At 34.2% G+C, this 24801-nt stretch overlaps 1 protein-coding gene across 1 annotated transcript in view; it reads left to right on the top strand.

The window, feature by feature from the left end:
- NBEAL1 (neurobeachin like 1) overlaps window positions 1-23379 on the top strand; it is a 174246-nt gene extending 150867 nt beyond the window's left edge. The window contains exons 44-55 of the mRNA XM_065881211.1: window positions 2126-2243; window positions 3304-3401; window positions 6048-6164; window positions 8608-8697; window positions 10546-10655; window positions 11096-11268; window positions 12568-12662; window positions 15907-16023; window positions 16385-16546; window positions 17499-17647; window positions 19545-19680; window positions 23278-23379. Of these exons, the coding sequence (XP_065737283.1) occupies window positions 2126-2243; window positions 3304-3401; window positions 6048-6164; window positions 8608-8697; window positions 10546-10655; window positions 11096-11268; window positions 12568-12662; window positions 15907-16023; window positions 16385-16546; window positions 17499-17647; window positions 19545-19680; window positions 23278-23379 (1467 nt within the window). The remainder of the gene's footprint in view (window positions 1-2125; window positions 2244-3303; window positions 3402-6047; window positions 6165-8607; window positions 8698-10545; window positions 10656-11095; window positions 11269-12567; window positions 12663-15906; window positions 16024-16384; window positions 16547-17498; window positions 17648-19544; window positions 19681-23277) is intronic.
- The last annotated feature ends 1422 nt before the right edge of the window (window positions 23380-24801 follow it).

Below are 24801 nucleotides of genomic sequence, written 5' to 3' on the forward strand. Positions count from 1 at the left end.
GTGGTCTCTCTAACTGATTAGCCAGACTTCTTACCTGGCAGCTCAAGGCCCCCCAGGAATGCAAAAGTGGAAGCTTCTAGGCTTTCTTGAGGCCTAAGGCTGTGAACTGTCACAGTATCACTTCTGCCTTCTTGTCATGGTTAAATAGTAACAGGATGAGTGCAGATTCCAGAGGAAAGAAAGTAAACTCCATCTCTTAATGGTTGGAGTGAGAAAGAATTTGCAGCTATCTTTAATCCACCATTCACAGGCTGCCCTCTGGCCACAAAGTATTTACATTCCTTCTACATGCAAAATGTACATACTTCCTCTCAAGACCTTCCCACGGTCTCAGCTCATTAAGGCAGGGTTCTGCAGACTTTTTCCGTAAAGGACCAGCTAGTAAATATTTTCATTGGCTGTAAAGTTAGTCTGTGTTGAAATTCTGCCATTGTAGTGCAAAAGAAAATGGGGGTATGGCTGTGTTCTGCTAATCTACAAATCTGGCTGCTAGTAAGGTTTGGCCCACAAACAGTAGTTTGCTGATCCTTGCATAAAGGCATGAGGCCTGAAGTCCAGAATCTTACTAGTCATCTAAATCAAATCCATGTGTGGATGAAACTACTCCAGTGTCTCCTCTTGTATCTGAAGACTGAAGTAAGGAGACAAGTTATCTGCCCCCCATGTAACAGTGGTGTAACAAGGACAGGAAAACTATAATAGACACTAACATTCAAAAGGAAGCGAGAAAACAGAGGCACCTAGCCTCTTGTTTATATTCCAGCAGGGACATGTTCTCAGTTACTTTACTAGGGCCCAGTGCTATTCCCTGATATTGGTTCTCCATGGATCTTTTTGTTCTACCCTTAGGCTCTTGGCTTTTCACTCTGAGCCATTCTTTATCATAAAAACTAAAACAAAAAAACATTGTTTGCAAGAGTATCTTTGCAAGCCTCTTTCCTAACCATGATAAGCTGGAAGCCAAAGTCTCTTTTATTTTTTGAACAGTTTTTAACTTTTTCAGCTTGAATTAATGCAGTTTCTTTTAAAATGTTATGGGTTTCTTATGCATCAACTCTGTTGGGCAAAAACCATTCCACATTACTTTACGAGATAGTTCATTAACTCCTTTGGGCTGAGTGGAAGGCTACAATGGGAAAATGTTCTTAAGGTTAAGATGCTCTATTGTCTAGTTAGGTGGGTCTGTGACACACAACCTAAAATCTTTGAGATCTCAGCAGATTGTTTTTTAGCCACACTCCTGATCTAAACTTTTGCCCAAGGCCATATTTTACTGGAAACATTCTGATTTAAGCATTAACTTAGACCATTTCTCACTTTGAGAGTCTTTGCTTTCTAGTGATCCTGGAAATGAGAAATAATTTTTGTGCCCAGCAAGACCCAGCTCCTTTATATACTTTTAAAATTATGCTTAAAACCCAAACAGTTCATTTTTAAAACTCATCCTTGCTCCTCCCACACATAATCACAGGCAGCTAAAAGAAGCCAATTAGCATTTAAAAACATTCTGCCTGGAAATCTCTGTCCCCAGATCCAAGAGTTCATTAGGTACCCTTTCTATCTTTCATGTAACGAAAACATGAGTTCCCTTTTCTCCTGTCTCCAATAACAATTTTCTTAGGGTCTTTCAACTCCTCACTAACAGGCTCCTGGTTCTTTAAGCTTCTGCCTGCCACCAAGTTCACCTCTTAGTTGGCGGTGTGGGGGTGTGTGGAGGGAGTGATTTTTCAGCTATCTTCAGTCCACCCCAGTGCGGTTTCCTTGTTTCCTTGAATTGAATTTCTGGACTATTTCAGTGGAATTTTCACAACAAAGATGTATTCCACAGCTATCATTAATTTTTTAGTTGTTCTTATTTGGACTATAAGGATATTTGTTATTTTCTTCACCCATTAGTTAGGAGATGTATATGTAGTAAATATTAATAAATATGTCTACATTTTACTAGATAGAATATAGTCAAATTGGATCAATGTTTAACATGATTTTGAGATAATTTTATTTACAGTGATAAGATTTGTGTGTGGAAATGCTTAAAATGCTCTTATTTTTTTAAAGGACCTATCATTACGTTGTAGTTGGAAGGTATCTCTATATTAATTGCTAAATTTGTTTTTTTTTCTAGGAGTCTGAATATGTTTCTGCTCATCTTCATGAATGGATAGATCTGATTTTTGGCTATAAACAGAGGGGGCCAGCTGCAGTGGAGGCACTCAATGTTTTCTATTACTGTAGTTATGAAGGTATAAGCCTATACTTTTTCTCTTTTGTTAATAAAAAATATTATTTAATATGTGTTTATACATGGTATTTTTGGCATAACTATTTAACACAAGAAAGACTACATTTAAAAATAATTTTAGTTATCTTTTCTATTTGAAAGGCTGCTGCTTTTTAAAAAAATAGTAGTTAAAATGTCAATTATTGATGGCATAAAAGATTTTGATCTCTGGCCATATGTATCCTATTCAGTTGGGTCTGAGTATTCTGTATTAAATTGTTAGCAGACATTAAATAAGAGTTTTTAAAATTAAAATAACAAATTCTTCCAATGATAAGAAGATGACAGTATTCTAATGTTTAGCTCTGGATCAAGAACATTTTCTGAAGGCATTGAAAGGCTTAAGAAGGAGTTCTTTCCTAATCCTTCCATAGAGCTAATAGTTCTAAAGATTATAAATAGTGTGAAGTTTTATGAATCTGAGCAGAACCCACATGACTTTTGGTAAATAGACAAGCATGTTTTTACCTTGCTGTATTCATTTGATAACAGTTTTGTAGGAAGGTAGTATAGCATGGTGGTTAGGAGCATAGTCTTTGAAATCAGACTTTACCTAGTTTGGTCAATTACTAGCTATGTAACAATAGGGATTAAGTATGGCTGGTATAATCAGTTAGCCAGAATATCACCTTGCCCAACTTTTGTTAGATAAACTAATTTATAGCAGTAATTTTGTGTGGTTATTACACTTGTTTCAGCTTAACTATCGTGAAGAAAGCAATCAGGTATACTATGAGTATAGTGTGCATTTTTATAAGAGAAACTTTTATAGACTACCAGTTAACTTTTGTTTAAAATATTTTAGTTCTAAACAGTGGGTGGAATTTATTTTTGTACATATTTAATATCTGAAGCTTTACTGATTTTTTAAAAGTTATCTCTTTACAGTAGTTTTATAAATTGATGAATGGAATAATATTTTGTTGAAAATATACTAATCAGTCTCTGATATGTTAAACAGTTGTGTGGCTTGCTGATTTGTTTTCGCTCTATAGTGAATTGACTACTTCTCTTGGTTTTAGGAGCTGTGGATCTGGATGCCTTAACAGATGAGAAGGAAAGAAAAGCCTTAGAAGGGATGATTAACAGTTTTGGGCAAACACCTTGTCAACTGTTAAAGGTAAAGCATAAAAGTTATTGATTACCAAAGTCCAGAATTTAATTTCTAAGGAATAGTACTACCAGTAATTTTCAAGGTTTTTAATGATTTAAAACCTAATTTCAGAATTATCTAGAATTTGGAAAAAATTATACTGTCACTTTAAAAATAAATAGATTTAAATGATTGTTCCTATTTTTTTTAATTAATATATTAATTTATTTATTTTTGGCTGTGTTGGGTCTTCCATTTCTGTGCGAGGGCTTTCTCTATTTGCGGCAAGCGAGGGCCACTCTTCATCGCGGTGCGCGGGCCTTTCACTGTTGTGGCCTCTTGTTGCGGGGCACAGGCTCCAGACATGCAGGCTCAGTAGTTGTTGCTCACGGGCCTAGTTGCTCCGCAGCATGTGGGATCTTCCCAGACCAGGGCTTGAACCCGTGTCCCCTGCATTGACAGACAGATTCTCAACCACTGCGCCACCAGGGAAGCCCATGATTGTCCCTATTTTGAATGTCAAAATATTGCAGTCAAAATCCACATATTCAGTCAATTCGTCTTAAGTCACAAAGGATTTATATTTACTCAGAAAGCCAATCACATTTATTTTGTTGTTTCTGGGAAAGGAAAAGGTGAGGTTGAAGGCCCCTGTCAGGTGAGCCTTCCTCCCTCCTTTATTAAATGGAGAAGTAGCTCTAACTGAGTACCAGTTAGGTTATACCATTAAAGCTGTTCTAATACTGGGACTCATTGCATGTATAAGACTTTTAGTAGCTGACATCTGCCCCCAAAGTGTTCTTATCATCCAGAGCCCAAACCCAGTCCTAAAAATCAAATTGCAGAATATATAAAATCGAAGTATAGATATTACTGTATTTCTTTTCCCATCCTAGTATCTGAAGTTAAATTATTGTCTTCCTGATTGCATACAGCTTTGGATTCATAGAAGTTAATCCAATATTAGCTTGCAAAGACGTCTTGATCTTTGTTAGTATATGAATTTGGAAATAAGAAATACATAATAATATACCATTTATTAAGTTGATACTTTCCTATGCAAGCACTGTGCTAAGTGATATACCTAACTTCACAGTAAATATTCAATTATCCTTACTTTTTACATGATGAAGCCGTATTTCATAGAAATTAATACCTAGCCTACAACACCTGAGAAAAGTCAAATACTTTTTTCCAACTTTATACAACTAGAATGTGACTGGGACAGAATTTGGATGCATGATCATCTAACTCCAAATCCTTTCTTCCATGCCATGTTTCCTCTGAATTAATAGCTGTAAGCCCCCTTGTTGAACTTGTAGATCATTTTTCCATTCTTATGGGCTGTTATTTATATCCTAATTATGACACTTCCACCTTAGTTAGTTGTATATTTATTCATTTGCCTCACTATATTATAATATGTTAAAGGCGGCAACTTTTTAAAAATCATTTTTGTATCTTTCTTGCATATAGTTTGTGGGCAGTAAGTATTTGTTGAACTGAAATCTCCACAGCTATAGCAGCAACAGTATATCTAAACTCTGGCTTATAGATGAACTTCTGTTAATTCAGTTATCAGACCAAGATTTATAATTGTTACTATTCCTTAGCAACAGTTTGAATCCTCCAACATTGATTTTTGCAGAATACTCATATTTGAAATCAGTCTTTATTCCTTACCTGCTGATAGTCAGAAGGCAAAAGTAACAGAATAAAACACAACACTTCATTGGACTTTGAAATAGATTCTATAATATTTTTGCAGCAGCTTTACTTTTTTTTTTTTTTACAAGAGCAGTGCTAATTAGTTTTTAAGATAAAAAAATGACATAAAAATCAGCTTTTGATTTCAAATAAAGTGAATAATACTCACATGGATAATTCAGAGATAAATATTGAATTAGAGCTGTCAAATCTGTTTCCCATAATCTAATATTTTGCAATGGAGATAGAATCCTCTTTAGCTAGATTTCTATTCTGCATTTTAACTGTGGCATTGGAATATTAATTTGACTTGTAATTTTCTTCTCATTTAAAAAGGTGATAATATCTTTTGTTTCTGACATTAAAGGTAAGGAATAATAATAACTTATTTGAAAAGCAATGCAGTAATATCTATAATTTGATTCTGAGAATATTGACATTCAAATCTTATTTCAGGAATTAAAGATTCACCCATATTATAAATTTTGACTTTTGAATAATGTATTTAATTTTACCAAACATACACATAAGCATGTACCATATTTATGATACTTTTCTATGTGTTGAAAATCCAAAAATGAATATGACTTATTTTCTGACTTTAAGGTACCTATTGTCTAGTTGGGAAAGACCATAACCAACTATATGTAATACAACATAGAAAGAAATAAGTACTAAATAAAATACTAAATAATGTAGTGTGCTGAGAAAAATAATAGAATAGTTAATTCTGCCTTAGAGATTGAAGGGAGAGATCAGTATGAAAAACTTTAAAGTAGACGTAGGGTTTCTCTAGGAATGAAGAGGGCCCGAACTCTGCCAAGGAAATTGAGCAAAAGCCAGGAGTTGTCAATAGTGCATGGTATGTAATCCATCATAGCTAGAGTCTGGTATATATGAAGGAATATAGTGAGAGATGTTTTAATGTAATTATGGAATTATTTTTTTCTTAATTTTTTTTTGAAGGAACCACACCCTTCTAGATTATCAGCAGAGGAAGCAGTGCAGAAGCAAACCAAAACAGACACTTCAACCTTTAACTTATTTCAATACCTCCCTGAACTCAAGTCATTTTTTATAGAGGTAATATCCAACTTGATAATATCAAAGGATTTTCTCTGTGATTTCTGTACACTTCATTGTTCCTTTTGTTCTTTAATGGAGAGGGTGGATTTTAATACTTAATCCAAAATGGTAAATAATACTTCAGTAATATGTTCTTAGATTTTTTAAAACAACCTTGTTGAAAGCTTTTGTTTGCTGCTGTAATGTTTGTTTTGGCTTTCTTTCTTCCAACCTCACGTTCTCCCGAAGGAAACATAAAGAGGAAGAATAATTTGACTTAAATTGCTTTTTGTGTCAGTTGAGATGATATATAGAGGAAGTCTAAAATAACTTTTAATTACAGTGTCTACTCACATATAAAATATGGCCCATGAGTCAGATTGTTAATTGATGATGTCAGAAGGAATAGTCAAGTGGAGCAAGATAGATAGTTAATGCTCTTCTTGAAAGAGTACCTTCAAATTCACATGTTTAAATATACATATTGAATTACAGTTGATTCTTGAACAACACAGGTTTGAACAGTGTGGGTCCACTTATACATGGATTTTTTTTCAATAGTAAATACTACATAATCTGGGATTGGTTGAATTTTGGGTGCAGAACTGCAGATAAGGAAGAAGCGCAGATACAGAGGGCTGACTATAAATTATATAATAATGCATGGAGGGTTGGTGTCCCAAACCCCTGAGTTGTTCAAGGGTCAGCTGTTCTTTGAATAGTTCAGAATGTGAATATGAAATGCATTAATACCTATAAATTTGGTTAGGACAGATAATATTAACTCTTTTGGAAGAATACAAAATGATAAAAAGTTACTAAGAATAGATTGGAGATGTGCATAGAACAAGGAATAACTCTCATGCCATACAGCAAACGGTGGTAAATGTTTTCTTAAAGGGCCAGATCGTAAATATTTTGGACTTTGTACCTACATATCATTTGAAGGTGCTTAATTCTTCCAGTAATGAAATGTGACAACATGATTTTGTCTCCCAAGGAAGCTCATTAGAGACTCAGCTCTGCCTAGCACATTCCAAAATTCTAGACTCCCAAAAGAAAAGCCTGTATTCAGACGATTGTTTGCACAAATAGTCTAGGCATAGTGAGCCACGTGTATTATTGAAGACAAGTTTTATATCAGTGTAAGGATGTCTTTGCCTGCCAAGTTCCCTGATGCCAGGCAATGGCCAACCTTGCAAGCAGCCTTTCTAAGGTGAGCAGTCTCAGTCCTGCTATGTTAACTTTTGGCTACACCTAGGGCAACCCACAAAACCCTATTTGACCCCTAAAATGATGGACATGTAATAAGATATTATGTAATGCTGATAAAAGTATTTTCATCATATCTAATCATTTGTGGCATTGTTTTTTATAGTACAATACATTCTGAGTTCTGTCTGCAGATGCAATGGCATTTGCCCCTCTCTGCACCCACCCCAAGTCACAGGGTAGCTTTCCTCAGGGCCAGTGTCTGGAGCAGGATTAAGAACACAATAGATATCCTTGGGTACCAATAATGGTTAATCCCTTTTCATCATCATACAAGAAGGTGTTTCCCACTCATTCATATGAAAAGAGAAGGCCTCTTTTAGTTCTCTTCCTAGGTATTAAAATGGTGAAGAAAATTGACGTAGCAGTGAAAGCAAAGGGCTTATTAAATGGATTTCTTCAGATACCATTTCCATTTATGCTGTTTCAATGTCAATTGTCTTCTCTTGATTAATTCACAGTATGAAGAGGAAAGATATGCATTAACTTCATGTGGTTATACATCATTATTTAGTTCATATAAGGCTCTTAGAAAAGCACCTGGCACATCGTATGTACCCACTAATGTTAGGTTATAATTTATCTAATAAATGTTAGGTGTAATTTATAAACTCTTGTCACATCAAAAAACTTATTTCAAATCGTTTTTCTCTTTCACACTGTAATAAGATAATGGTGGATGTTTTCTGAGGACTGTCTTTATTTTCTGGTCCTTTGTTGTAGCTTTCAGGAAGGGCCTCAGGTAATGGAATAGATCTATTTTTTGAAAGTTAAACCCAAAAGGAAAATTCCATAAAATATAACTAGTTTTCCCATTTCACTTATTTGAGAAATGTTTTCTTATATGGTCTGTATTTTCTACTTTATATTCATGTCAGTACAGCATGGGAAAAGGAAAGGTTTTAAATCACTGGCTGTTTTAAATGGTTGACACTCCTTGAAATCTACATCCTTGTTTAACAGCAGCATAGTGGAATACAAGAGGTGATGGGTTTCAGAACTTTCAAGTCTGCCATTCAAACATGGTATATAATTCCTTTCCTATACTTAAAATTAAGTGATGATATGTTTTGATAGAGTACAAGGCTATATCTCAGGGTTTATCTTTAAAGAAATAGAAGTTTTCAATAATTTTTACCTAATAAAGATAGTAGAACCAGCCACTAAACCTCTGTCCTTTATTTTATAGGGAATTAGTGATGGTATTCCACTAATAAAGGCCATTGTCCCCAAAAATCAGTCTCGTTCTTTTATTTCACAAGGCAGTCCTGAGTTACTGGTAAGTTGATTTATACCTTTTCACACTGCCATGTTTATATCCATTACAACTTATGAAAAAATTGAGAAAATAAAAAAAATTTTTAAGTCTTTTTTAAAAGCATAGGTAAGGGAATTCCCTGGATGTCCAGTGGTTAGGGCTCCACACTTCCACTGCAGGGGGCCTGAGTTCGATCCCTGGTAGCCTGGTGGGGGAACGAAGATCCCACATGCTGCACAGCACGGCCAAAAAAAAGAGAAAATTTTAAAATGGAATTAATTTGACCAAGTATAAAAATGTATCTTTTAGGGGCTTCCCTGGTGGCCCTGGTCCGGGAGGATCCCACATGCCGTGGAGCGGCTGGACCCGTGGGCCATGGCTGCTGAGCCTGCATGTCCCGAGCCTGTGCTCCGCAACGGGAGAGGCCGCAACAGTTAGAGGCCCGCGTACCTCCCCCCCACCAAAAAAAAAAGTATCTCTTATTTACAGAGCTTTTAAGTAGTTCTGTAATCCTTTTTTTTAAAAATAAATTTATTTATTTATGGCTGCATTGGGTCTTGATTGCTGTGCGCGGGCTTTCTCTAGTTGCAGTGAGCGGGGGCTACTCTTTGTTGTGGTGCGCAGGCTTCTCACTGCGGTGGCTTCTCTTGTTGTGGAGCACAGGCTCTAGGTGTGCAGGCTTCAGTAGTTGTGGTACGTGGGCTCAGTAGTTGTGACGCACGAGCTTAGTTGCTCCGTGGCACGTGGGATCTTCCTGGACCAGGGCTCGAACCCATGTCCCCTTCATTGGCAGGCGGATTCTTAACCATTGCTCCACCAGGGAAGTCCTAGTTCTGTAATTCTAAAATTTATTTGGAATAATAAATATGTGAAAATACCAGGAAATTTTGTACGAGAAAATTGTGATGTAACTTCTTACTAGATGTTAAAATTTATTATAAGCAGTGAGAATAATGAAAATGAGATATAATACAGAATTGATAAAGGTCCATCCACATGCAGGACATATTAGTGAGTACTTAAATTTCGTCATTTAATCCACTTAACAATCCTGTGAGATAGGCATAATTATTATTTCCCTTCCTCAGATGAGGAATTAAAACTCAGAAGTAACTTGCTCAAAGTCACAGAGCTAGCAAGCAAGGGACCCTGGCAAATGGACCAAACCTAGGTCTGTCTTATTCTAATTCTGTCACTTAGAAATGATAAAAATTGAGCATAGCACAGTGAAAAGTAGAAATTCCAGAGTTAAACCTATTTTTCTAATTATCCATAATGAGTGTTTGCTTAGAAAAAACATCTAGAAAGATATACAAAAATAATAAGTACTTTTGAGTGGCAGAATTGTGATTTTTCAATTTTAATACCTGTATATTTTTAAGTTATCTGAATTTTTTTTTTTTTGGTAATCTGTTACTTTTGTCAAGGGAGAATAAAACTTTCCATTTTTAAATGCAAATATTCACTGTTACTGTCCCTAATAAAGGGAGACCTTCTTAATAATTCTTCATAAGATCTACTTATGATTTATGTTCTAAATGATAGGTGTCTTATTTTTATGGTAAGACTTGATCCTTAATTTCTTCTGACTGCCAACTAATAGATGCTAGTAAACTTTGAGAAATTTTGAGGAAAATAATCTTATACTAAAGAAAGATACATTGGGACAGCTTTTCTTGCAGTAGGATAACAATGAGCTTTAACCATTTGAATTATTTTAAGACTTTCTTAATGAGTCTCATGTTTTAAGTACACAATCCCACACTATTCCCTAAGTGACAAATGCTAACATCATGTGAGCATTTGGTTATTCTATGTCACTTTCTTTAATTTTCATTTAATGTTTGTCTTCATGTGTTTCTTTTCCAGATAACAGTAAGCATGAATTACGTTATTGGAACCCATGGATGGCTGCCTTATGACAAAAACATTTCTAATTACTTTACATTCATCAGGGATCAAACTGTGACAAATCCAAAGTAAGTAAGTGAACATTTAAAGCAAAACAGGTACAGCTAGTACCTTATTGCCAGGAAAAGCAAATAGATTAAACTTTCCAACTTCCAGCTTTCCTGATCCTGGCATACCCTTATCTTGTCTACTTTGAGGCTGTTTACAGAATTGACAGTCTTACTAAATTGGCTTTGAAAGTCAAGATTTAAATCTTTTCCACACCTTCACCAATCTCAACTTCTTTACACTTAACCCTTGAGACTATTTTGTTACATGTATTTTTGTTTAATGAATAATATAAGATTAATGTAGTTTATGAATGTATTTATCACTTATCAATAGACATTTCAAAATGAACAGTTGAACAGACTTATTTTTTATTTCTTTTTGGAGAGATTAAAAAAATAGTTCATATCAGTCTAAGTGATCTTTTAAAGAAGAGTCTAATATTTAATTGTGTTTACAGAACTCAGCGTAGTATGAATGGACCTTTTGCTCCAGGGCTGGAGATCACTTCTAAGCTATTTATAGTATCACATGATGCAAAGTTGCTTTTTAGTGCTGGACACTGGGATAATAGCATTCAAGTGATGTCACTTACAAAAGGCAAAATTGTTTCACACAATATCAGACATATGGGTAAGCATTAACTTTTTTTTCCCTGTAAAAAATTTTTTCTGTTTTTTTCCTAACCATAATAGTAATACATACTCCTTATAAAAAGCATAAATTTTACCTTTGAAGCTAAGTGAACTTTTTAATAGAGTTGTGTTATGAATATTATATTCTTTCTTTAAGAGTGTCTAATGTATTTTGGTTATACTAAGCACTATATAAATTAAATACAGCTTCATAGTATCTGAAAGATGCTAGGCTAAGTCTGAAAAAATTGGTTGCTAGAATTAGAATTTTATGAAAAAATGGTAAAAAAAAATCTGTCATAGTTGAATAAGAAATCAACTGTCCTATTCTTTAGTAGTAAAGCATGAGAGAGGTAAAGTTGTTGAATATAGTTTAACCAGATGCTTCCTTTTTTTTTTTTAACCTTTATCTATCTATCTATCTATCTACTTATTTATTTTGGGCTGTGTTGGGTCTTAGTTGCAGCACATGGGATCTTTTGTTGCAGCACGCGGGCTCTTCATTGTGGCGCTCAGGCTTCTCTGTAGTTGTGGCGCGCGGGCTCCAGAGTGTGTGGGCTCTCTAGTTGCTGCACATGGGCTTAGTTGCCCCGCGGCATGTGGTATCCTAGTTCCCCGACCAGGGATCGAACCCAGGTCCCCAACATTGAAAGGCGGATTCTTAACCACTGGACCACCAGGGAAGTCCCTAACCTGGTGTTCTTAGTGTCTCAGTCTTTTCAATGTAAGAATAAAACATTGAGTAGATTTTTTCCTAATAAACCCATTAGGGAAGGGGAATGGAGTCTGTTACTAATTCTGCGCCAGTGACTCCCAAGGTGTCACTTAGCTCAGGTTTTTACAGTTTAGGAAAAATGTATTTTATATTGTGAATTTACAGTGTAATATGTACTATTTTGGCTACGGACACATATTCTATAGGATTGCAGTTCCAGGGGGAATAGAAGGTGAATGGGGATAAGAGAGTAAGGGAGCAGAGAAGCATATCAAAATTAAGTGGGGATCCATTTAAAAGCTACCTAATCTCCTGCCAAGATTTTTGACAGGCATTCCCTTGCCTCATGTCTACTCTTCACCGTCAAAGAAGGGTGGCCTCAAAGAAAGCTCTCCTACATGATTTTAGTGCTCTCCTTTTTTATGTCAGCCTTTCCCAGTGCTTTTCCAATGCCATTCCTACATTTCTCCCTGCTAGAACAACTAATTTAGTAATAGTTTGAACATGACCTAAAATTGCCCTTATGATTCTGTTCTAGCCAAACTATGCCATTTCATTTTTTTACATTCCTTTTTCTTACAGATATTGTGACTTGTTTGGCTACAGATTACTGTGGAATACATTTGATTTCTGGTTCCAGAGATACTACATGTATGGTATGGCAGATAACCCAACAGGTAGTCACTCATTTAAATACTCTTGGTTTGGATCAGAGATTCACCCTGGGAATACTATTGAGATGTTCTAATAGAATACTGAATTTTTCTCTTACATTGAATGATTATTTGAGCTCCTTTGCCTCCTTTTACCCCTCATTCTGTTCTGTCTTAATCACCACTTTTTTCCCTAGGTTTATTGTTTGATTCATGACCTTATCTCATATTACCTTCCAAAGATAGCTCCTTATTAACTTCTTCTAGGAAAACAATTATTTTTCTTGTCTTTGTTAACATGATAATATTCCTATTTTCCTTTCAGGTGGAACTACTAGAAATTATAGATTTAGAATTTTCATCAACCTTATTATGTACTCTCATAATGTTGGTGCAAGGAAGTGTCTTTTTTCTTTATGGCTTCTGGATTTTCTACCTTGCTTAGAAAAGTAAACAGGCATTTTCTCACTCCAAGTTTATAAAAATATCATCTAAAATAGTTCTTGTAACACTTTTCTTGTTTTATTTTTTAAAATTTCAATCTTTAATCCATTTCTATATTTTGTAATACAGAATATTTAATATTAGATATATAATTATGTAGAAAGTCATTTATGCTAGCATAAACAATTACCTACTAAATTGGATCTTTTTCTGTATTCCCCATTCTTTTACATTTATCTATTTCTGTGTCAACACCAAAATGTTTTTACTTTAATAGTTTAATATTTGGTAAGGCAAATCCCCTCTCACTGTGTTTCCTTTATTAACCACAGCTGTTCTTATATGAATATTTATTCTTCTGTATGAACTTTAAAAATACTTTAACTATATCCTCCTCAGAAAACTTCATTTTAGTCTTAATGAAATCATATTTATATATTTATTTGGTATGGATTGACATGTTTATAGTTATTCCTATCCAAAAATAGGAAATGTCTTTCCATATTTGTTTCAGGTCTTTTTGCAATGTCCTTTGATTTTTTTTTTTTTTTTTCGGTACACGGTCCTCTCACTATTGTGGCCTCTCCCGTTGCGGAGCACAGGCTCCAGATGCACAGGCTCAGCGGCCATAACTCATGGGCCCAGCTACTCCGTGGCATGTGGGATCTTCCCGGACCGGGGCATGAACCCGTGTCCCCTGCATTGGCAGGCGGACTCTCAACCACTGCGCCACCAGGGAAGCCCTGATAATATTTTTTAATAATTTTTTTCCATTTAGATCCTGTACTTTGTTATATTTACTTTTAATTATCCTATTTTTATGACTGTTTCAGTGGGATTTTTAAATCATTTTTATTTGTAACTATTGCTAGTAAAAAAAAAGCTATAAATTTCTATACAGTTATCTTATATCTAATTAGTTTACCAAATCCTCTTATCTAGCTCTCATAATTATTAGTATTTCTTGGATTTTCTGAAAACAAGGTAGATATACATTAATGTGATCTGAAAAAATAGTGCTTTTCTTTATCTTTTTCAATATACTAATTATTTCATTTTCTTACCCTCATACATTATTAGCAAATATAATAAAGCAAGAAAATTATAGTGTCTTATGTCTGATTTTGATGAAATTACCTTCATTATTGTGCCATTTAGTATACTGTTTGCTGTTAGGTTTCACTAGGTTTTTAAATTTTTATTTTATTTCAGTAGTTATCTTCCTTCCTTTTTTTTTTTTTTGGTAGGCTTTTAGTTTTAATAAAATTTCAATTTACAGAAAAGATACAAAGGTAGCACATTTTTGCCATTTGTCTTAGCATTCTCTCCCAATCTTTTTCTCAGTATCTTTTTTTTCTGAATATTTTAAAAGTTGGAAACTCTATGTTCCTTTACCCCTAAACACTTCAGTGTTTCTTCTAAGAACAAAGACATTCTTATACATAGCCACAGTGCAGTTATCAAAACTGAAATACTTAACATTTATACAATACCATTATCTAATCCACAGTCCAGGTTCTAATTTTGTCAGTAGTCCTAATAATGTTCTTTACAGCTATTTTCCCAGTTTCTCTTCCTTTTTTAATTTATAGTTTTACTTTTTCTTAATGTAATGTATTATGTTGAGAAGTGTCCTAGGTTTGAACCATCCTTGAATTTCTATAATAAACCCATATAATTCATGAGATATATTTTACTGCAGGATTTTATTTGCTAGTACTTTAGTTATTTCTTTACTTATAAGTGAAATAAATCTGTTTTTATTTTGTCTTTGCATGTTTAGTATTAAGATATGCAACCTTTATAAAATGAATTTGAGAAGAGTCCATCTTCCTCTGTAACTTGAATTGATTAAATAATATAGGAATTACTTAATATTTAAAAATTAGATAGAGTGGACTAAGCACTCAGACTGATACTCTTAGAGGAAGACAAATGTGACCCAAGTAATAGAGTGTCAGGCAGAATTCATTTACATTGTATAATGCTCGTAGAAGGTCTGGGCATTTATCTATGATAATCATAAACCAGATACCATGGAAACTACTCAAACATTCTATCATTATATATCATAGAAAGTACTGTATCAAACAAAGCACACTAAAAACAGATGAAGGAAACAAGTGCAGAGAGATTCCCTGCAATAAATTGTGCTATTAGAAGAATATAATAAGAATATCATTCAATAAAATAGGACCTCAAAGATGAAATTATAAACTAGCATAATAAGATGAAAAGGGAGATTGCAGAAGAATCAAGCTGAGACTAAAACCAATACTGTTACAATTATAAATAAACCCAATGCAGAAGCATCAAGGAACAAATTTGATGTGACTGAAAATCAAATTATTAGCATGGAAGAAAGATTTAAAGTAAAGTGAATAGAAATGAAAAAACAAAAGGATTAAAGCAATTAGAAAAAGAATGATAGCTATAGAAATCAAAGACAAGTCAGCATAAAGATAATTGATGTCCTTGAAATAATGACTCCAATAAATGAAAAAGAGAAAGTATTCAGAGATGTAATAGAAGTTTCTTCCAAGTAAAGGAAGAATAATTCTGTAGATGAAAAGGGCAAATAATATACCTGTTAAAACTAATCCAAATCAATCAACTTTAAAATTCTTCAGGTTAAGTTTTTGAGCTTGAAAAGATTGAGAATAATTTGAGAAACCCAAGAATGAATACTTGTATGAGTAGACTTAGTGGTAAGAACTAGTTGCAATATCAGTTTGTGATTATAGACGGTTTAAATACAGTATAAACCTTTTTAAAGAAAATAGTGTACAAGAGAATTACCTTTGCTTTTCTGTTTTTATATTAGGGAGGTGTTCCTGTGGGCCTAGCATCTAAACCGTTTCAGATTCTGTACGGACACACTGATGAGGTATTGAGTGTTGGCATCAGCACTGAGCTAGACATGGCAGTGTCAGGATCAAGGGTAAGATTTCACCTTTAAAAATACTGATTTCTTTATACAAATTCAGAGGCAATATTTATATTTAATTTTTTTTCTAGAAGAATTGGTAAAAGCATAGAAATTTTATACTGTGTTTGCCTTGAACTTTGCAAAAGTAGAAAAATACAGAAAAAAAGAGACTAGATTCTGTTTGGGGATTTTACTGGTCTTAGTAGTTAAGACTTGAAATTTCAAGATTGGAATTTTTCCTAAGGTACATGTGTCCTTGGTAGAATAATCATTTTCTTAGTTCTTTTACCATATTTCTTTCTCTTGCTCAGTTTCTTTTCTTCTTTTTTGTTCTTCTTTTCTTTTCTCATTTTCTAATATTTTCTGTGTGTAGGATGGCACTGTGATTATACATACCATTCAGAAAGGTCAGTATATGCGGACTTTACGACCACCTTGTGAGAGTTCTCTGCTCTTGACCATTCCCAGTTTGGCTATATCTTGGGAAGGACATATTGTCATCTACTCCAGCATTGAAGAAAGTACCACCCTCAAGGTATACAACAGTTTTATGCAGTAGGGCTAGACTATCTGTAAGCCTGTCTTCTCCTTCCCACATTGTGTACATATGAGGAGGCATTCTGAAGAAGGAAAGAACACCATATTTTGAAAAGGATGTTTTCCTTTCATCATTCAATTTGTTCATTCCCTATCACAATATTAGCCTCATGTTTGATTTTGTTTTAGGGCTTTCTATAGCCCTATATGACTTCAAAAATAATTTCTGATTATGTGGGACTTCATAAGCTTAGGTGGAAATTACAACTGAATTAAATTCTTTTTGCACAAGACAGGGTATAAATAAACTGTGAATTTTCTATGTTTATTTCCTTTTGGTGATAAAGCTTTTTAAAAAATTAAGATAACTTTTTTTTTGTTTTTAATTTTATTTATTTATTTATTTATGGCTGTGTTGGGTCTTTGTTTCTGTGCGAGGGCTTTCTTTAGTTGTGGCAAGCGGGGGCCACTCTTCATCGCGGTGCACAAGCCTCTCACTATCGCGGCCTCTTGTTGCGGAGCATAGGCTCCAGACGCGCAGGCTCAGTAATTGTGGCTCACAGGCCCAGTTGCTCTGCGGCATGTGGGATCTTCCCAGACCAGGGCTCGAACCCGTGTCCCCTGCATTGGCAGGCAGACTCTCAACCACTGTGCCACCAGGGAAGTCCAGAGAACTTTTTTAGTTTTGTTTTAAGAATGTGGGTTTTGTTGGATGAGAGTTTTAATTCTTTTGGAGGGGTGAGATTTTTAATTCTATTAAAGAAGAGGAGTACTTGTTTAATATTTATTTACTTAGCAATCTGATTGAAATCACTTTAACAATATTTCTACCTACTTTCTCTTTAAGTATAACCATTTGTTTATTCCAAAGTTTTAAACCCAGTCATCATTCTGTGATAGTCATAGTTTTAATTTGAGATCATTAAATTTTCTTCAACTAATCTTTGCAGGATAAGAATGCATTGCATTTGTTTTCTGTAAATGGCAAGTATCTACGGTCTCAAGTCCTGAAGGAACAAGTATCAGATATATGTGTAATTGGAGAGCACATTGTCACAGGCAGCTTACAAGGATTCCTGTCCATAAGAGATCTCCACAGGTAAATAATAAGAATTATTAAAGTATCACTTCGGAAAAGATGGTAGTATTTTCAGCCCAGAGAGAGTAAAATCTGTAATCTAAGATTTCTAATCTTTTTTTTTTTTTTGATGTTGGGGGTAGGAGTTTATTAATTTATTTATTTATTTTTGCTGTGTTGGGTCTTCATTTCTGTGCGAGAGCTTTCTCTAGTTGTGGCAAACAGAGGCCACTCTTGATCGCGGTGCACAGGCCTCTCACTATCGCGGCCTCTCCTGTTGCAGAGCACAGGCTCCCGACACGCAGGCTCAGTAGTTGTGGTTCACAGGCCTAGTTGCTCTGCGGCATGTGAGATCTTCCCAGACCAGGGCTCGAACCCGTGTCCCCTGCATTAGCATGCAGATTCTCAACCACTGCGCCACCAGGGAAGCCCAGATTTCTAATCTTTTTGTTCATCATTTATTATGAAGATGTCTTTTTGGCAACTATGAAAAAAATTGGGGAAGATGAAGTATTTCTGGGTTGGTAATGAAATATAGATGTACATTTTAAAAATGCAGAAAATTTTATGTTGTGTACATTTTACCACAATTAAAACAACATTTTTAAGTAGCCAGAAAAATTTTTTTCCATAGTGCCAAGCCTGGATTATGGATTTGGAAATTTGTACAATAATAGTTTGAATTTTTAGAAACTATAGTTAGGTTTAAAAAAATTTTTTAATTGTGCTAAAATAAAGTTTTTTTTTTTTTTTTCTTTTTTTTTTAAGACTAGTCAAGTGCAGTAGTGAGAGAAGGGGGGAAAGAGTAGAACGAGGAGTTCGATCTGTAACTGACTGTAGACAATCAATTGAGATAACTCACTACCTTCGGACCAGCCTAAAATAAAGTATTTTTAAGGCTAGCACATCTGTTCTTGATTTTGTATGTCTGTGTTTAAAATCGGTGAGGAGTCTTTTGTTATTTCACCCAGTGAAGGAAAAGATGTTTGAAAAATGGATATGTGGATATGTTTTTAAGTTTGGTATTCTTCATGTTTACCAACTTATATACACAAAGCACTGTTATTCCCTGCATGCCCAAATACATTTTTTTCTTTTCTTCTCATTTAAAAAACTTACTGTGACATATTTATACTCCTCAAAGTATCTTGGCCCCTCCCAAAGCCCTTTTTTTCTGAATCATTTCCTGATCCAGAGTGTTCTCTTATTACATTCATATCAGAATCACTTCGGTACCAACATTGCTTCCCTGTTTTTGTATTTTCCTTCTCATTTTTGTCATTCTTTCTCATGTGGTAGAGCATTGAGTCCACATTTCAGTAACGTCTTTCCAATATTTTGTATTACAACCCTAATCTTAGGGTATTGTTAGGAGAATCCCAAGTTAGAAAAAAATTAATGGAATCTTCTGGCAGGTTAGTCTAGACCATAGTATGTACATCCTAAGGTTCTTCATTCTCTAATCATAAAAGCTGTGAGCATTTTTCATAATGGGGTGTTATATTTTATACCATATTATATTTTAAAATATTTTATATTGTATATTACATCTTTTAAGACAAAGCAAATATACCAATTTTATTTATCTTATCCCCCACCAACACACACTTTTTGAGCTTTTGTCCTTTTTATCCAACTTTTGCTCATTAATCAACAAGGTGAAAATCGTTTCGTGAGCACATATATGGTTAGAAGGCAAACAGATGTTGGAAATAGAAAAAAAAAATCTGTTAAGTATTTTAAGTAATGCTATAAATGTGGGCCTTTGTGTCACTCAGGTTTTCTGAACCTAAGTTCCCACATCTGTAAAATTAGAATGCAGAATTAGATGATCATTAAGTTATCTTTCAGGTATAAAATTCTGTGAATCCATTGTATATCCATGTAATTATGTGTGTGTTTTTTATTTCTCTTCTAGTTTGAATCTCAGCATCAACCCATTAGCCATGCGATCGCCTATCCACTGTGTTTATGTAACCAAAGAATATAGCCATATTCTTGTAGGATTAGAAGATGGCAAACTGATTGTCGTGGGTGTTGGCAAGCCAGCTGAGGTAAAACCTAGCGTCAAGAATTTAGTTTCCCGTACTGTTGGGGTTTCCTTTGGTTCTTTATTCCAGCTGAATCAGAAGTCTCCATTATGGGTAAACAAATTGAAAAACAAATTTGATTTTTCAAACTACAGTAAATGAAAGGGGATAAAACTAGTATTTCAAGAGTGATGTTTATATTATGATATTATTGAAATCACACATTTAACAGTTTATAACTCTATATGAAGAAGAAAGTTCTTTTATTCTGTTTTTCCAAATCTAGATTTTAGACCACATACTTGAATTTTTAATACATAAAAGCATTTGTAAAAAATGAAATATAGACTCAAACAACAAAACTACTTACCTTATTATTATTATTTTGTTAATTTGCCCATGCTGCGCAGCTTGCGGGATCTTAGTTCCCTGACCAGGGATCAAACCCGGGCCCAGGCAGTGAAAGCACTGAGTCCTAACCATTGGACTGCCAGGGAATTCCCCAAACTATATACTTAACTTTAATTTCAACAAATATTCAGCATGATTGTATGTCAGTTGTACTTTTGTAAAAGCATCATATTTTTTTAACTTAGAACTACAAATATCCCCATATAAATGTGCTAATTCTCAATGAATTTCCTGTAGTTCCTATAAATTTATTTGCCAGTGGTTTATTAATTACTGAATATTCAGATATAAATGTAACACTGTTCCTATGAAAACTTAGTGGCTATACTCCAAGTAATCTAGTGATTCTTCTAGAAAATTTATTTTGTTACACAAACTCATATTTAAGCATTATAAATTTTTATTGGTATCATTGGTCTTTTCTGAGAAATCTAAAATGACCTCTGTATGGGTTATTTCAAGAGAAGACATTACTGAATAACATACTGTCAGTAGTTATAATAAATCTATTACAGATCATAGGAACCTTTTTTTAAATAAATATTTTAAGATTTTGTTAGTCCTTATACTCTTTTTCAGGATATTATTTTAACAAGAGAGGTCTTATTAAATTAAAGTGATTGGGACTTCCCTGGTGGTCCAGTGGTTAAGACTTCACCTTCCAGTGTAGGGGTGTGGGTTCGATCCCTGGTCTGGCAACTAAGATCCCATGTGCCTCCTGGCCAAAAAACAAAACATAAAACAGAAGCAGTATTGTGACAAATTCAATAAAGACTTTAAAAAATGGTCCACATCAAAAAATCTTAAAAAGGGCTTCCCTGGTGGCGCAATGGTTGAGAGTCTGCCTGCCGATGCAGGGGACATGGGTTCATGCCCCGGTCCAGGAAGATCCCACATGCTGCGGAGCAGCGAGGCCCATGAGCCTTGGCCGCTGAGCCTGCGCGTCCGGAGCCTGTGCTCCCCAACGGGAGAGGCCACAACAGTGAGATACCCGCGTACCGCAAAAAAAAAAAAAAATCTTAAAAAAAATAAAGTGATTGCAACAACATTTAGTTTCAGGTGTAATGATTCCCCAAATAATGTCAGCAAGTCTGTATCTCGATATTTCACTTACATTTAAAACATTTTAAGCGTTTTTACATTCAGTAGTAGAGTTTCTTGATTAATATATTTCCCAAGTAAAGATTTCCCTTCTGTCCTCTGCTGTGATGATTACTTGAGAACTCTGCTTAGACATTACTCTTTGAGTATGTTTCACTTTCTATGGTTTACTCAAGTGCCTTTAAATTTGCCTGCCCTCCAACTTAGGTAATTTGTTAAGTTTACAATTTTACTGAATTAAAAAAAAATGAAATGACGTTATGTGCACACATTTAAAAAAAATTGATTGGAAAAAAATACCTAAGTAACTTCATTTCATAGGCCTAAATCAGTGTTTTGTAATATTTACCAAATAAGTTTTTGGTCCTCATTGAAAGATTTATGTATAGTCTACAACACATGGAATTTGAATTGTGTATAGATTTTGAATAAAAGTATTTTTTATCGATTTTATATCTTTGTAAAATACATTTTCCATCAGCTGAATTATGGACCTACTTTAGTAATAAATAATCTAATTTAGTACTCAGAATTTTGCATATTTATTAAATACAACTTTATGTGAACGTGTAGAAATTAAATAGATCAATAGTTATGAAAAGAGTTCTATTTCAACATCTATTTTTATCTAAAATATCAAAATCTTGATTAATGTATATTTTTAAATCATGTATCAGTTTTTTTTTGTTTTTGGGTTTTTTTTTTGCGGTACGCGGGCCTCTCACTGTTGTGGCCTCTCCCGTTGCAGAGCACAGGCTCCAGATGCGCAGGCTCAGCGGCCAAGGCTCACAGGCCTAGCCGCTCCGCGGCATGTGGGATCTTCCCGAACCGGGACACGAACCCGTGTTCCCTGCATCAGCAGGCGGACTCTCAACCACTGCGCCACCAGGGAAGCCCCATGTATCAGTTTTACATATTATACTGTCAGTATAAAATCCATATTTATAAATTAGATGTTAAAGTGGAACTAGATTAATGGAAATAACGGTTTTGGAAATACATCTGGAAATGAAAATGCAAAGCAAACATGCCAAAGTGTCTTTGCCTGCGGCTTATCTTTTATCGCTCCAATAAGTGGACCCTAGAAAAGTACCATTAAAAAAGGGAAGCAGATGAAGCACCATTAAAAACTAGATTGCTGGGGCTTCCCTGGTGGCGCGGTGGTTGAGAGTCCGCCTGCCAATGCAGGGGACACGGGTTCGTGCCCCGGTCCGGGAAGATCCCACCTGCCTCGGAGCGGCTGGGCCCATGAGCCATGGCCGCTGAGCCTGCGCGTCCGGAACCTGTGCTCCGCAACGGGAGAGGTCACAGCAGTGAGAGGCCCGTGTACCGCAAAAAAAAAAAAAAAAAAAGTAGATTGCTCTTGGGAAGTAATTCCAACGAATCGTATGCTTAGATTGAGAAATGTTTCCCATGTGGAGTTTTGTTGCCCTATGTAGAAGTATAAGCACTTTTAGAGGGGCATTAACCCACTGATTCAATTAATTTTGATTAATAATTGTTATATGCTGAGAAGTGTGCTAGGTGATAAAACATTTAATGGTGGAAAAATATGATTCTAACCTTCAAAGAGCTTATGCTATTCTTATTTTCTAAATTACTTATCATGCTATTGTTAAAGATTTTTTTACATTCTTAGATCAAACTATTTAAAATTTACTTCCTTTTCATCAAAATGTTATTTTACTTTCTTCTTATCATTGTGATTGTCATTAATAGTACTGCAAATATAAGAGGAGAAAGTTCCCCACAACTATGTGTCTTGTTGCCTGATTAAGTATAATTTGAGAAGATTATTTTAATGAAGTGAAATGTAGTTTTGTAAATATATAAAGTAAGGGAGTCTTTTAATTTTGATATGTGGCACATTTAATTTAAAAATTTGTACATTGGTATTAAATCTTTCTCAACTAAAAGACAATCAATGAAGAAAGCCTTTTAATTATTATTAATTAAGAATCATTAAAATGTTAATGATTCTGCTAACAATACCTATTTCTTGTACATTCTACAGAATCATTGTCTTGTATATCAGTTTCATTTATTTATTTATTTATTTTTCTTTCTTAATAACATCTCTTCTTCATTTTTCTGGATTACTTTAAACAGATGCGCTCAGGTCAGCTTTCTCGAAAATTGTGGGGATCTAGCAAGCGGCTCAGCCAGATTTCAGCTGGAGAGACTGAATATAATCCTCAAGATTCCAAGTGATTGTTATTTCTGCTGTCTGTCATGGATAACTGAAATTTGATTTATTGCTTTGTCACTTTAATCTGTGACAGATTAAATGTGATATTAAATCACTTTAATGTCACACCTCTCAACTATCTTAAATGTTTCAGGGCTGTTATCCCTGAAAATCATTTAGGGATTACCAAAATTTGGTATCATATGTGTATAAAGTCATAGGTTATATTATTATTATCCACTAAAAAAATTTCTGGTTAACATCACTGAATCTATCTTATTAACTAATTCTTGGTCTACACTAAGATGAATTTGAGAAAATACATTTGATTAGATTTAGTAGTTTATTTCTAAAGATCATTAGATCCATTTTAAAAAATAAACTTCTAAAAATAAAGAAGCTAAATTCAATTTTCTTATTCTAAACAGCAAAAGTTGAGGTATTTCTAATAAAAGAGTAGCAATAATGGGACAGTTGAGAGATATGGCTTTTAATACATTCTTTAGTTAATCATTCTCCTATTTACTGAATAAATCATCCTAAATACATCAATTTTATTATGGAACTTCTGATTGGAGATAATATTTTAAAAGCATCTGTTGCATACTTGGATTTTTAAAACTCAGTGTAAATTACAGGTTTTCATGATAAGTTGAAAACAAGACTTTTGAAACTGGTACATTGGCTCATCCCACTACTACTTAGCATAGTACTAATGAGAATTTATTGCAATGTATTATTATCCTTAAATAATAAATGTTGAGTAGGAGTAAGAGAAACTAGAGACACATTTTGTGGATATATTTCATTAGTAGTAGAGTTAAGGAAAAATGCTCATTATGATTTTGACAGCTGGGTCCTTTAAGTAGCATCTGCAGCTCAATTTATATGTGCAAAGTACAAAATTTCTTGGCTTTTTCTTTATTAAACACTGTTTTCCCCCAATAATTATTGGAGTTAGCAATGATACCCAAATATATTACATTTTTACTTATTTCATATGATTGATGAATGAACCGAAAAGATATGCATAACTTAAACTAGTCATTTGGATATAGTAATTTTTAAAAATACACGTTTCTATTTCATGTTATGTATAACTTTCAGGATTACAATTAATTTTATTATACATAGCTAGATGTTACATTATGCTTTTAAACTAAAAGGCTGATAGATTTAATTCAAAGAGATTGTTAAACTTCGTACTTTCATAAGGTCATATTTTGAGTTAGAAAATTTTTATAACTACGAGTGTCCTTAATCCGAGATTTCACAGGTTGGGGGAATTTATGAATCCCTTAAAATTGTGTGGAAATTCTGTATGTTAGCTGCATTTTTTTTTTTTTTTCAGGAATGAATGGTTGGGTGGCTTTATTAAAAGGGTCTGCGATTGGGGAAAAAAAGACTTTTTACAACAATACCTTTTAAAAATAATAATATTCTTT

This window comes from Phocoena phocoena, chromosome 7, assembly GCF_963924675.1.
Source record: "Phocoena phocoena chromosome 7, mPhoPho1.1, whole genome shotgun sequence".
NCBI lineage: Eukaryota > Metazoa > Chordata > Mammalia > Artiodactyla > Phocoenidae > Phocoena > Phocoena phocoena.